Genomic DNA, 15284 nt, shown 5'->3' on the forward strand with positions numbered 1-15284 from the left:
AAAGAGACAGAGCAACACACAATAACCTCCTGCATTGTAAGGCCTGGTTCATGCAACCACTTTGGGACTTATTTATTTCAATATAGGCCTTCTGCGTGCACATGGACTGAGTTTGTCCATTAGCAGATGGCATGTAATACATTGGCCCTCGCCATTAATAGTGAGCAGAAGCTGCCCATGATGTGTAGTGCTGATTTTCTTTAAAAATGAAGCTTACTGCAGTAGGGGGACAGCTGCTTCTTGGGTGAAATGGTAGATCAACCTGCCCATCATGTGAACACACAAGAGGGACCAGCCACGTTCCCCACGCCTGACTTTCCAGCTGAACACCTGACTGGCTTAGCCTGGGAGACGTTTTCACAGAGACAGCCACAACTGGTACCTACCATGCTGTTTAAGGGAAGCATCATCAGGTGTGTTTGATGAGGCAGCAGTAGAAAACATAATCTGATTCTTATCAATGTTCTGACTGGACCTAGAATGCAAGGGGCGGGGGGAGAATGTCACTTGAAGTCTTTACATATATATTGAAAAAATGGTATGTGTGCTAACAGAAAGAGATGGATTAATGAGGCAGCTGAACATCAAGGTTTGGAACGGAAGGGTGCAAAGAGGCTGTAGAAAGGAGGACAGGGAGGGGAAAGCAAGACAGAAAGCAGGATGGGAAAAGGAGGACACCCTGACAAAGTGTCAATGGGTGAACAGATCAGGCAAAGCCTAAAATTGCTGCCAGGTATCTATTACAACCCTCCCATCTCGACAGTCTACTCCAGGGATGGTAAATGCCCAAAGGTGAGATGGAAAGAGAAGTTCAGAATCTGACAAATGGCTTCTGACCAGGGCCATGATCTCTCTCTAGTCCATATCAATTGAAGAAGCACTATTTCCACTTGATGTGCCTATAGATGTCATCCCCCCCCACACAGCTGTATCTATATGTAGTTGTAAACTGCATTCTGCAAGTACAGACATTCTTCCATCCACACCCTCAGGACTTGTTCCCTATGCTGATGCACAGGAAGGAAAGCCTTAGGCCTTTCTTTTCCCTCACTGGTGAGGCAGGTTAGCTATCTGCTGCAGTGCTGGCTGCTATGTAGACTTCATGCTGTGAGAGTTTTTGGGCAACAGCAGCAACAACAAAAATGTTTCCAGGGTGAGGGTGGGGTTGGGAAATGCCATTCAATTCCAATGAAATTTGAAAAGGGGGCTTACTTCTGATGAAACATGATTAGGATTGTGCTTTCAGCTGCCTAATTCCCAGCTTAGGTACTGCACCACCCAAGTGGCTCCCTCTCAGCCTAAATTTCATTGCCCTGCTTGGCTCCAGAATGTTCATTCAAACAGTGAAATGAAGAAGGGACAGGAGTAACTCCCCTGTGCGGAAAGGTCACAACATCTGCGACATTCTGGTTTAGAAAAAAGGCAAGTCAAAGAGGGTGTAAGTGTATGAAATTATGCACGGTGTGGGAAAAGTGAATAGAGAAACATGTTTCTCCCTCTTGCATAATGCTAGAGCCTCGGGTCATCCAAGGAAATGGAATGTTGGAAGATGTAGAAGAAAGGGCTTCTTCACCCAGCCCAGAGCTACACTCTGAAATCCATTACCAAAAGATGTAGTGACAGCCACCAACTTGCATGCTTTTAAAAGGGGATTAGACACATTTGTGGGGGATATCAGTGGCTATGTGCTACCTTCAGTGTCAGAGGCAGTTGCTGGGTACCACAAGTGTGGGAGTGCTGTTGCACTCAGGTCCTGCCTGTGGCACTTCTAGTTAGGCATCTGGTTAGCCCCTGTGAGAACCAAATGCTGGACTAGATAGGTCTTCCACTTGCTCCAGCTGAGCTCTTACATTCTCTCTCTCTCTCTCTCTCTCTCTCTCTCTCTCTCTCTCTCTCTCTCTCTCTGTGTCTCTGTCTCCCTGCTCTGTTTAGGAGGAGGAGTACTAAAATATAGGCAGCTTTAAAAAGAAAAAGAAAAACACAGAAGATGAAGAGTGGGTGGCATGGAAACACAAGTCACCATCAGAAAGGATGCAGCATTTACATCAACAGTATACAGAAAAAGAAGGACCATACCGTGGACACAGGGCAACTGGGATGCCAGGACCCCTGTGCCGAAAGAGAGCCAGGAGGCAAGTGGTCGGCACAGCAAAAGAACTGCAAGGCAACAGGAAAACAAAGGGGGGAGGGATGAAAGGCACAGACAACAAAAGTCACAAGGAGGGGTGATTTGGATGAGGAGGAAGGGCAGACAGAGAAAAGAGGTGGGGAGAGAAATAAATGGAAAGAAAGGAAAACAAGTAGAAAAGGGAAAGAGAAAGATCAATCAATTATTTAGGAATAAGTATTCCTACAGTGGTGTGAACCATCTAAAACTTCTGGGTATACACAGACAAAGAAGCTTGGAATGCTTATTCCCTATGGGCCGAATTCAATGCCATGCTATGGTGAATGTCCAGTCATCGCAATCACTGCAGCTTGTCAGACAGAACAATCCCCTTCTCCTCCTTTGGCGCTGTTCTGGGGGTTCTCCCAATCCCACCAGTTTTGGGGGTCCAGCCAACACTGTTGTGCAAGCAGACACCCTCACATAAGGCTTGTGCTGATGGGACTCACTGGTAAATCCCACCCCAAGATTCTGACCTTCAGTTACTGTAAATTAGCCAACACATATTTGGAGTCATGCATCTCTATATATTTCTGTGTATTCACCATGCAGATCTGGCATAGAATCTGGCTTCCTGGGAATCCCTCAATTCATGCCATTAAGTTGTGGTTATGGGAGAGCCAGTGCCATTTAGTGAATAGTGTGTCAGACTAGGACACTTAGTCTGACTAAATGTCCACTTAGCCAGAAAACTCATTGGGGGTTCTCCCCACCCTCCCAAGTGGATCTCGAGGGGCATGGGGGAGTGCAAGCAAGGGAAAGTCTCATTGCACTGCTGTGGGGTCCTTGCCCTGGCTTCTGCTTGTAGAACTGAGTAGCTGAAACCAGCCCTAAATAAAGAGATTTCCCTTAGGGACAATAAATAGATAAATTCCCTCTGGGGCCACATCCATAAATCACAATAAATAAAAAATTTCCTCAGGGACTATATTTCCAAGAAACAGCTTTGATGTATTCCACAGGACCTGGGAAGTGTTTATTGTAAGGTGCTCCTTTTCTTTACCAAGTTGACAGCCCCAAACCCCAGCTGTATTAGAGATTCTTTAAGACATCCTCCCCCCTCTAGATAACATATCTGGTCTTCTTAACACCTTCTTACACTCTTTTCCATATCTGATCTTCTAGCGCCCTTCTGGTTTGAAGGTTTCTTTCATGATTGCGCGTTTTCCTACTTTAGGGTATTGAAAGGAGGATGCAACCCTTTCTGACGAAGCAAGTGACCAAAGGAGGAATGGGGGCAGGAAATGGAGCTACGTACCCTTCTATATCCACAACATCTTCTTCACTGCGGTAGCTCAGCACATAGAGGGTAGACATGGATATCACACTGTGAAAGAGAAGAGAAGAGAAACTGAGCCTTTCAATATTTCAGGGAGGAAAAGGAAGTTGTCTCCAAACAGGTCAGACTTTGTGTGTATGATTAACTCAAGTCCAGGGAAATCTTTACTCCACAGGACATATACTCAATGGCATACCTCGCCAGCTCAGTTTGAAAGTAAAATATGGTTAGAAAGGGCGCTTGCCTAAGAACAACAACCCAGAAGTGCAATTTGATTTGAAATCATATTTACTGCAAGTGGACTCTGGTAGCCAGGAATCCATAGTAAAACAAAAAACAAAAACAAAAAACAATACCAGGAAACACAACAGATCAGTTTCTGAATGACATCCCATGGCTGCCTATCTAACATACAGGATGTGCAACATACAGGATTTGCCAACTAAAAGAGGAGACACCAGAACTCCAAAATTCCAACAAAGCCGCTTTCTAGTCTTAAAAAAACCCAAAACAGGTTTCTAGTTCTCCTTATTGCTGTGATTATTTTGAAAAATGTGGTGGCAAACCTCACCCCCTAAAAAAGTGGGAGGAGGGAGGGAAAGTAAATTTTAAAAGTCCAGGCTCTTCAACTTTACTGCAAAGTGATTCACTTAATTTTCTTCTGATTTCAGGACAGTAACTGTAGTTGCCGTCAGCGCAGTTGTAGCAACCAGCAATACACTGGACAGGCTCAGCCGTGTTCATGAAAATGATATCCACACTTTTGTCACATGCAACCTAAAATAAGTGGATTTCATGACTGAGGTGCATTTCACTGTGATTCTAGGGCAACAATCAAGAGACAAGAGCACAGTGCTAAGAAGAAAGCACTCATCGCTTCACCTTCATTTGGGATGAAACTGGCCCACCCCTAGATAAGCATAACCAGATAAGCATTCACTCACAGGCCAGAAGCCCCTAACAACAACAATAACAACAACAACAACAACTTATTACTTATATCCTGCTCATCTGGCTGGGCCTCCCCAGCCACTCTGGGTGGCTTCCAACAGGATATTAAAAACACAACAAAACATCAAACATTAAAAACTTCCCTAAACAAGGCTGCCTTCAGATGTCTTCTAAAAGTCAGATAGTTGTTCATTTCCTTGACATCTGGTGGGAGGGTGTTCCATAGGGCGGGTGCCACTACCAAGAAGGCCCTCTTCTTGGTTCAAATTCTCAATTCTGTGCACCACACTCATCTGCTGAGTGTGAAACAGCCCTGGTGTGCAAACACCAACCTGAATGCCATGATGATCACCAGGGCAATGATGGTGCCTTGAAGGAAACGTTGGCTGATGCACGCTTGGTCCGTGACCACAGAAGGGGACTGCACAAGACAAAGGGGAGGGAAAGAGAACCATCAGAAATTTCATCAGAAAGTTATCCCTGTATTCCTACTCTGATCTTTCTGTGTCGTTCTTTTGGGGATAGCAGGCTGCAATGTGCCCCTTCCTCACTGACCCTCAGGTAACCGTTCACCCACCCTCCCCAAGAAAGAGCCAAGATGTCTGAGGAGGCTTTGGTACCACATTTCAGAAGGCTACTAAATAAAGGAAATAAAGGAGAACCCTGAGTTGGTGAAGGAATTATGAAATGCAATGAAAATGCAGACTTTTTGAAGAGGAAACAGAACGCAAATTATTTCAAGGGAAGGTTGCTGGATGAAGCAGGAATGCAAGAGTCAGCTCAGACACCAGGAAAAAAATCAGATCAAGGAATGCATCATGTATACAAAAATCGTTCTCAGCTCACAGAGACCATAAATATCAGTCTGCAAGCGTTTTCAATTTGTATGTGCTAACGTTCACCCAACACCTTAACAAGCACCCTCAGCAAATACAACTTGGCTTGTGGGACTCAAAGGTAAACATTTGATTCCATCTGCACACTATGATGGTGAGGTGCTGCACAATCAAGAGCCCCAAACCCAGCCTACAGAATCAGCAGCTGTGTCTCCTTTCAAGTGCCAGAACCAGCTTCGATAACACAAATGTGCCTCATGCACACGAGCAATCACAGCACAGATTACAACATGTGTCTCCCTTACAAAGGCTTCTTACCTTGCTGGACATTTTGGGGGGCCTCTTTTTGTGTGGCACACTTCCTGCACGGCTGAACTGACTCCCTGCTTGGCTACAATGAAAGGAAAGTTAGGATGCACCCAGATCAGCACTCCTTATCATATTTAATTTAACTTCATTCTGCTCCTCCTCCCTCTCCCACTACCAATCTGTTTCTTAACAAACACTCTGCTTTTAAAATTTTTGCACATATACGCACGGACCACAATGAATTTGGTGCCGCTTTCTGGAGAATGGGGAGATAACCCAATATAGGATTGTGAAGTAGTCAATATTTATTTTTTGCCAAGGAGAAGATAACAGAATAGGTATCTAGCTGGTTCACAGGCAAAAACTCAACACAGGTGGGAGGGAATAAGGTGCAGCGAAGGGGTCCTTATATGAAGGAGAATGTCAGGGTGCTACCAGAGAGGGGTTTAATTAGCAAATGGGTCATTCACAACAGTTTGGGTTTTGTTTTGTTTTTAAACTTACTGGGTGTCTAGTGAAGGTTTCTACTACTTTCACTACTCCAGTTTGAAAACAGAGTACTCTCTGAAACGGATTTTTAAACTGGGACTTTTAGATGCAGATTTACAGGAAAGTCATCTTTAGAGAGTATAGATGCTTGCTCTAGCTGAAGATCCTATTCCTGTGGGAGAGGACTAAGTAGACAGAGTCTTCTGAATCACTGGGACACTATCTGTTCAGAGGCCTGAACTGAATACTTCTTCTGGCACCATAAGAGGCAGGAGAAGGGATCACAATATTTGCCCTCCTGTTATGAGTGTGGTAGAAGAGGCGTCAGTGGAGGAACATGTTTTTTAGCTTGAGTATGTATCTGAGCATACGTCAAAGTTCTTTTTGCTTTTCTACCAATGCATTCCTATGCTTACTTACTCAGTAATAAACATAAATAAATAAATAAAATAAACATAATTTATTCCTAAAAGTGTGTATATCATTGCAGCCTGCGTACCAACCCATTTACTCAGAGCTGTATTGTTGAAAATACTGAAAAGACGTTAGAATATTAAATTTACTCCTCTCTCTTTGCTTTTTTTTTTTTACACAGATCTCTGTAGTACCTGAATGCTCCAGAGCTAACAGTTGATTTCATACTGTCCAGTCGCTTCAGTTTGGCGAGTTTATGACTCCATCTCTCCAGTTCATCAATCCGGGTCTCCAGGTTATCAGTCAGTTTGCAAAGCTCTTTGACAGCCCCTACATTTTCCATGAAAATGCGCTCCTAGCATGGACAAAATAAACACTCTCTTTGGGTGTGCTCAGGTCCTCACATTATGCCCTTAGTTTTTGGTGAAGTAATAATAATAATAATAATAATAATAATAATAATAATAATAATAATAATTTATTATTTGTACCCCGCCCATCTGGTTGGGTTTCCCCAGCCACTCTGGGCGGCTTCCAACAAAGATAAAAGATACACTGAAATGTCACATATTAAAAACTTCCCTGAACAGGGCTGCCTTCAGATGTCTTCTGAATGTCAGATAGATGTTTATCGCTTTGACATCTGATGGGAGGGCGTTCCACAGGGCGGGCGCCACTACCGAGAAGGCCCTCTGCCTGGTTCCCTGTAACCTGGCCTCTCGCAGTGAGGGAACCGCCAGAAGGCCCTCGGTGCTGGATCTCAGTGTCCGGGTAGAATGATGGGGGTGGAGACGCTCCTTCAGATATACTGGACCAAGGCCATTTAGGGCTTTAAAGGTCAGCACCAACACTTTGAATTGTGCTCGGAAACGTACTGGGAGCCAATGTAGGTCTTTCAAGACTGGTGTTATATGGTCTCGGCGGCCGCTCCCAGTCACCAGTCTAGCTGCCGCATTCTGGATTAGTTGTAGTTTCCGGGTCACCTTCAAAGGTAGCCCCACGTAGAGCACATTGCAGTAGTCCAAGCGGGAGATAACCAGAGCATGCACCACTCTGGAGAGACAGTCCGCAGGCAGATAGGGTCTCAGCCTACGTACCAGATGGAGCTGGTACACAGCTGCCCTGGACACAGATTTGACCTGTGCCTCCATGGACAGCTGTGAGTCTAAAATGACTCCCAGGCTGCGCACCTGGTCCTTCAGGGGCACAGTTACCCCATTCAGGACCAGGGAATCCTCCACACGTGCCCGCCTCCTGTCCCCCAAAACAGTACTTCTGTCTTGTCAGGATTCAACCTCAATCTGTTAGCTGCCATCCATCCTCCAACCGCTTCCAGACACTCACACAGGACCTTCACTGCCTTCACTGGTTCTGATTTAAAAGAGAGGTAGAGCTGGGTATCATCTGCATACTGATGAACACCCAGCCCAAACCTCCTGATGATCTCTCCCAGTGGCTGCATGTAAATGTTAAAAAGCATGGTGGAGAGGACAGAACCCTGAGGCACCCCACAAGTGAGAGCCCAGGGGTCTGAACACTCATCCCCCCCCCACCACTTTCTGAACACGGCCCAGGAGGAAGGAGCGGAACCACTGTATGACAGTGCCCCCAGCTCCCAGCCCCTCAAGACGGTCCAGAAGGATGTCATGGTCGATGGTATCAAACGCCGCTGAGAGATCCAGCAGAACTAGGAAACAGCTCTCACCTTTGTCCCTAGCCCGCCGGAGATCATCAACCAGTGCGACCAAGGCAGTTTCAGTCCCATGATGAGGCCTGAATCCCGACTGGAAGGGATCCAAATGGTCCGCTTCTTCCAGGCGTGCCTGGAGTTGTTCAGCAACCACTCGCTCAATCACCTTGCCCAAGAATGGAAGGTTTGAGACTGGGCGATAATTCGCCATCGTGGCCGCATCTAAAGATGGTTTTTTAAGAAGCGGTTTAATAACCGCCTCTTTCAGCGGGTCTGGGAAGGCTCCCTCACAGAGGGAAGCATTCACCACCCCACGAAGCCCATCGCCCAGTCCTTCCCGGCTAGCTTTTATAAGCCAGGATGGGCAAGGATCCAGAAGACAGGTGGTTGGCTTCACTCGTCCAAGCAGCCTGTCCACATCCTCGGAGGTAACAGATTGGAATTGATCCCACACAACTTGACTAGACAGGACTCTAGCACTCTCCCGCCCCGGCCCCGCTCCCACGGTGGAGTCTACTTCTTCCCGAATCTGAGCGATTTTATCTGCAAAAAACTTTGCAAAATCATTGCAGGAGAACATGTGGCCCATAGTGGGCCCTGATGTTGCAGGTGGTTCCGCTAAATTGTGAACCACCTGAAAAAGTCTCCTGCTGCTGTTTTCTGCAGATGCAATAGAGGCGGTGAAGAAAGTCTTCTTCGCCGTCGCTATCGCCACTTGGTAGGCTCGACGTTGAGCTCTAACCTGTGTCCGGTCAGATTCGGAATGAGTTATCCACCACCGGCGCTCTAGCCGTCTCAACGATTGTTTCATTGCCCTCAGATCCGTGGAAAACCACGGGGCTCTCCGGGCTCCATGCAATTGGAGAGGGCGCTTCGGAGCCAAACAGTCAATAGCCCTGGTTAACTCCGCATTCCAGCGTGCCACCAGGGAATCAGCTGAAAGGCCATCAACATGGGATAAAGCATCCCCTACCACTCCCTGGAAACCATTTGGATCCATTAAGTGGCGGGGGCGGACCATCCGAACCGGTCCCACCTCCCTGCAGAGGGGATGGGTTGCAGAGAAGCCCAGTTGCACCAGGAAGTGATCTGACCATGGCACTTCTTTCGTTTCGCTTTTACTTAGTGTCAGATCACCAACATCCATAGAGGTAAACACCAGGTCCAAGGCATGTCCATGGCTATGGGTTGGGCCAGACTTATTCAGGGACAGCCCCATGGAGGCCATGCTTTCCACGAAGTCCCGAGCGGCCCCTTGTAAGGTCGTGTCGGCATGGATGTTAAAATTCCCTAGGACAACCAAGCTAGGTGTCTCCAGGAGAACATCCGCCATGACCTGAAGCAGCTCGGGCAGGGAATCCTTGGTGCAGCGGGAGGTCGGTACACCAAAAGGAATCCTGTACTGCCCCTATTGCCCAACCTCCAGAACATGCACTCGGAAAGCCGTGTCTTCCCAATAGGACGCCTGGTGCAAACTAATGACTTCCTAAAAAACACTGCAACCCCCCCTCCCCGCCCACATGACCTGGGTTGCTGTGCGTAAGAGAAACCTGGTGGACAAGCAGCGGCAAGGACAGGCCCATCTGCTTCATCCAACCAAGTCTCTGTTACACATGCCAGGTCAAGTCCTCCATCCATGATCAAGTCATGGATGGCAGTGGTCTTATGAATCATTGACCTGGCATTGCACAGCAACACTTTCAGGTCACGTGGGTATCCCTTGCTGATTCTAGTATCCATCCGGTCAGGACCAGACCCGGAGGCAGGGATAGTCCTCAGACAACGACTAAACCTGCCTCCTCTGTAATGACATGGTCTGGTCTTAGCGTAACTCCTCCCAGTGCATCCCCCCTTGTGGAACATGCCCCAGCCATTTTGTTGGCTGGGACCTACTCCCCAGCAGCCCTAAACCCTCCCCTTAAGAACAAAATTACACCTAAAAAAAACACACACAAATAAAACAATACAAGCAAAAAACAATAAAAATTACAAAAACATAAAATAAAAGTCCCAGGCCCAATAAACATCCACCCCCCCACCCCCCCCCACATACAAAAATTCAAAATAAAATTTTTAAAACATTTTAAAAGCACTCTGCACCCATCCAGCAGTAACAGCAACTATCCTAGTGAGGCCCGTCAGGCCCAGCCCTGGGCCAAGTAGATGGTAAGCGGCAAGAGCAGGGCCCTCAGACACTCACTCAGGGGAGTCCTCCTGGGCAGCAGAGCGCAGCAGTCCCTGTGAGGCTTCAGGCCCCGCCCAGGCCAGATGGTGAGTGGCAGGAAGGAGCAGGGCCCTCAGGCACTCACACAGGAGAGTCTTCCTGGGCAGCAGAGCACAGCAGTCCCTGTGAGGCTTCAGGCCCCGCCCCAGGCCAGATGGTGAGTGGCAGGAAGGAGCAGGACCCTCAGACACTCACACAGGAGAGTCCAATCATTCCCTAACCTCAAACCACCACCCCCACTACTGCTGCCGCCACCCCGCTTCTTCCATGCAAAGGCAAGAGCACCTCCATCTCAGAAAGATTGCTCTTTGATGCCTATAATCTACTTATCACCGAGTTAACAGACCAATTTTATGCATGTTTCCTCAGAAAAGAATGCCAGTGTTTTCAATGGGGTTTCCTCCCAAGAAAACCTACATAGGATTTCTCCCTTAGACTTTGCCCCTAGATACTTAACACCCCCCTGTGTCTCCCACCAGAATGGTCATCAGAGGGCTGCCTTCTGGGACTGCTCTGTGTGCCCGAGGGTCTGGGTCTTTGAGGGCAAGGAAAGAAGCATTTTCAGTCCTTGCTCTCCAGCTTCAAATTTTTCTTCCAGAGTGGCCTGAAAATCCTGAACAAATATCTCTCAATCTCTTTCTCCCCCCCCCCCCCCAATTTCAGCTTTGGCTTTGGTTTTGCTAAAAATATATAGAGTGGGGAATGATGCCCAAAGAGTCTGTCATTCCTACCAAACTTGTTTTCTGTTTGTTGCTTGCCTCCTCTTCCAAGGGCTCCACTCACCTTATTCACCACTAGGAAGTTCTCTACAGTCCTCCCACTGGTAAAGACCATGTCCCCAGTATCTTTCACTGCTTCTGGGAGAATCTCCCTCACCTCCTGAGCAATGACACCTGAACAGAAATGGGAAGCATGCATCACAGTGGCTTTGGGCCACAAAATATAAGTGCAACCTTAGAATCCCAGAGGCACCTGCTAGGATCAGGTATGAGGGAGTTTAGACCAATGCTGGTAGGGGACTCTGTGATGCACATACCTCCAGCTATATACTGTATGTATAAAATATGCTGCAGGAGAAAACAACTCAAATGTAGCCTATGGGAGGGTAGAAATAAGCAAGTAACTAAGGGTAGATTCACAATTTATAAAGCAAATATGTGTTCCCAGGCAGGAGGATGCGGCCCACACTTTATGTCAGCCTCTGCTAACCTGGCAGCTGTCAGATTTTTTCACTACAGCTCCCATCAGTCGTACGCATCATGGCCACACTGGCTGGAGATGGTTGGAGTTGTAGCTCAAAACATCTGGAGGGCGCTAGGTTGGGGAAGGCTGCTTTATTTATCTGCTGCAGAAAACCTCCCTGCAGCCTCCCTTAGTGAAGACTGATAATCAGGGCATACGTAAATCTATTGGTGGGGCTTAAATAATTAAATTGTTTCTCCATGCAAAAGGAATACCTGCACACAGAAAGCTAGCATGCGGAAGAGACATGTGCTACTTCAGGGGTCATTATCCAGTTCAGACCTGAGATCCACCTTTAGCCCAAATGTACTTTGTGAGACCCATTTCTTGATTTTTACCATAGATACGTACAAGCATTGCAGGGGGTTTGACTAGAGGGAGCCTCAGGATCCTCCCAACTCTACAATTCTATGATTCTATGAATGGCAATGACTGCGAAAGACCAAAGCATTTCCCCCAAGCCCTGCAATACTGGGGACTTTCACTAACTGTGACCTCGAAGTAGAGTGTCATATATTTGTAACATCAGAACCAATTATCAGATGACACATACCGTATACATACAATTTAGTATGCCTAAGGGATGTTTCGCAGAAAGACAGGAAACACTATTATGAAGGTCCCAAATACAGGCCAACAGTGGGTATATGTTAAATCGTGGATATTCTGATTTCGGTGAAAGTGGATGTTGACACTTTTGCTAGCATTACAACTCCTGAACAACAGAGGTGCAAGGATGAAGCTCGGGATCAGTGAGAGGACTGTACCTGTCTCTGATGTGTTCTCCAGGCCTACGGTGGCAGCAAACTCTGGCTTGTAGTTATAGTGCACCAGTCGCATACGGGAGATTCTCTTCAGCTGTTCTGTGGTATCCACCTGAAACCATAAGACCCACAATCAGGACCTTGGACTGCATTTCCTAAGCAGAGATCCTATTGACTAAGGCATGCTGGGCCAAGCTCTTACTTCCTGGATGTCGTCTTTTACTCGGATGTCTGATGGGTGCATAAGGGAGCCCATGATTTTTACGTTGCCATGGACGACCAAGGCTTCATCTGGGCGGTCTGTGTTGATGCCAACTCTGCCGTGGTGAAAGACAGTGTCGGGGAGCTGAGCACGTTGCCAGAGTACATCGCTGTCACTCTCAAATTGGCCTGGGTTAGAGGCCTGCAAAAAGAAAAGAAAAGAGGGCAGAGATGCCCATAGGACATTAATGTCAACAACACAGAACTGTAGAGAGAGAAAAAGTTATTGGGGAGAAAAAAACTGCTGTTTTTAGAATAAGACCAATGCAGAACAGTCGCCTCCCCTCTTCCTAAATGCAGGGGGGAATTCTTTTGCGCAAGTTAACTGATTTGAATCATTAAAAACAAAAATGTTGCCCACCAACCAATATTGAAGCTGGGCAAGAGAAATAAGCAAATGAGTCAGCCAGGCACAGAATAACAAACCACCAGAGCAATTGAAATCATGCAGAGTGGCAAGTCTTTGATAAGGGCCCTCCACAGTGTTTAGTGGCCCAACACCTCTGCAAGTATTTTGCACACTACACCTTATAGGCAACTCAGTGCACATTTTTGCAGTCAGATGAAATGCAAGTTACTTTGCAGAGTATTTTGGGAATTCCAGTTTCATTTTTTCAAGTTTTATGACCATCAGCATGGATAAGAACACACTGCTTTTTGTCCATGTTTGGAGACAGCAACACAGCCTCCAAGAAAACTTACTTTGCAGCCTAGTTAGACAAAATGCACAACAGTAAGTTGTTTACAGCTTGAGGAAGGCTGTCTGGTTCACTTTGCAAGCTAAGCAGAAGGAGCCTTGGTTCTGAGTCAGTGTGTGTTTACAGACCTGCTGAGATAAATGCCCTTTTCCAGCCCACAACGGATAAAGATAAAGTTGCAAGCTTTTCTCTCTCAGCAGGAGTGTGTGGGAATTCTAGCTATGAGGCAAAGCATCACCATTGCAAAACAAATCCCCAAGGGATTGTGAAGGAAGTGACAGGGTGGCTTGCATGAGGGTTGTGATGGTGATGATAAATGTGTGATGAGCTAATTGGCAAAGCCAGCACAAGAGTGACAGGAGAGAACAGGAGGATCAAACATCTCAGATGGTGCTTATTTTCTCAATATGTTCCTGGGGCTTAAGCTTGCCTGGTCTGGAAGCCCCTGGCCCCTATTCCCAAATGTAGTAAGGGCAGATTGTGGCTTCTCGGGAAAAGGACCTTTTGCACATGGGTCAAGTCCAGGAAGCAGCACTATTTGATGTAGGGGCTCAATGGCTCAGGTCTCCATGTGATGCCAAGCCAAACCACGGCTTACTGCAAATGTGTGGATTCCTGGAGAGGAGATCCTAAGTGCTTTGCTCCTCCACTGCCCTTGCTCCTGCCTGCTTAGCATATTGTCTGAGGAGACAAACTACGAGTCCAGCTCCTGACAAGGGCTTAACCAAACCATGGCTGAAAAGAGAGCAGTGCAGCAGCAGCAGGAGGACTGGAGAAGGAGCACAGCAGCAACAATATCCTCCCTGGGAACACACGTTCATGCTAAATCACAATTTGGCTCGGTATTATGTGCCTACTGGGTCAATAAAAATTGCACAGAAACATAGTTTTGCATCTGATACAAATTGGGCTTCAGCAGCAAATTTCATGTAACTCTTTCTAGGCACCAATGTTCCTATCTGATTCATTCTGCTCGTTGATTGTGCTTTACACAAACACCCCTCTGCAAACACTCCTATGCATCCTTCTTTATCACTATTTCATGCAGTTCAGAGCTGCACTTTCACAATGCAAGTCTGTTCCAAAGCTGAACCTAGGGGTTTAGTTATTCTCAAACTCTGACCCCCTTTCCCTCACATGTTCTCCTCAAAATTCATGGCATTATGGACATCTGAATAAGAGGAGAGACAGTCACTGTGATGCTATCCAGAGTTCAGAAAGTTTAGAAAGTGGGAGAAGCACAGTCACAGGAATGAGGAATTTTAACCAGCTAGGTACAGAAGTATAATTTCACTCCTTGTGCTCAATGGGAGTGTTATCTGACATAGCACTTTCCTATTTAACCATCACCTCTGCGTGAAAGTTCACAAAAATCCATTGTAGTCATGCTGCCGTTTGGCCAAGCCTCTGTGGACTAGGCAGGTGATAAGCAGCACTGTGTGTATTCTGCACAAAAGCCAAGGTTTTTTAATAAAAACATTTGCTTTTGTACATTTGCACAGAACACACAATGGAAGCAGATTCCAGCATCTCAAGATTCTCAGGAGGTCTCTTTCTCCTCCCGCCCAAGCTCCTACCTCTCATGGGCTTCACCAGGCACTGTCTGGTGAAATTTCCCAATCCAAGGAGAAGCTTCTGTAGGGCTTCTAGTGGCAAGGGCTTCAGTGTCCCTCAGAGGCCTTTGCACTTCTCCATGACTAGCAAAATATTTAATTCTATGCAAATTTACCATTTGCAAAAGTTCAGAGCTAAAAAAAGTACACACTAACACAGTTCTGGTTATATGTCTAAAAAGTAATACTAAATGGAGTTTGTTTCCCGTTATTCCTCTTTTGCGATTACATGTGTTATGAGCCTTATTCTAAGTACCCTCACAACTGTTTTAATGTGATCTGTCCTGCTGAAAATGTGCTGCTCTGTTCTTTGGGCAGATCCAAATAGTCCTAGTTTCATGAATCTA

The 15284-nt window shown here is 46.5% G+C and overlaps 1 protein-coding gene across 6 annotated transcripts in view; it reads right to left on the reverse strand.

Moving 5' to 3' along the window:
* The window catches only part of MYRF (myelin regulatory factor), a 102000-nt gene that overhangs the window by 10861 nt on the left and 75855 nt on the right, over positions 1 to 15284 (reverse strand). For 3 of the 6 annotated variants that reach the window (XM_083699001.1, XM_083699002.1, XM_083699005.1), the window contains 9 exons: positions 12568 to 12768; positions 12369 to 12477; positions 11143 to 11252; positions 6640 to 6800; positions 5552 to 5624; positions 4730 to 4818; positions 3426 to 3494; positions 2077 to 2157; positions 387 to 475 (listed from right to left, as the gene is read on the reverse strand). In XM_083699001.1, coding sequence (XP_083555127.1) covers positions 387 to 475; positions 2077 to 2157; positions 3426 to 3494; positions 4730 to 4818; positions 5552 to 5624; positions 6640 to 6800; positions 11143 to 11252; positions 12369 to 12477; positions 12568 to 12768 — 982 coding nt within the window. The remainder of the gene's footprint in view (positions 1 to 386; positions 476 to 2076; positions 2158 to 3425; positions 3495 to 4729; positions 4819 to 5551; positions 5625 to 6639; positions 6801 to 11142; positions 11253 to 12368; positions 12478 to 12567; positions 12769 to 15284) is intronic. The other 3 variants (XM_083699003.1, XM_083699004.1, XM_083699006.1) reach the window with 1 other exon arrangement.

Source organism: Podarcis gaigeae (assembly GCF_964106915.1).
Source record: "Podarcis gaigeae genome assembly, chromosome: 1".
Classification (NCBI taxonomy): Eukaryota; Metazoa; Chordata; class Lepidosauria; order Squamata; family Lacertidae; genus Podarcis; species Podarcis gaigeae.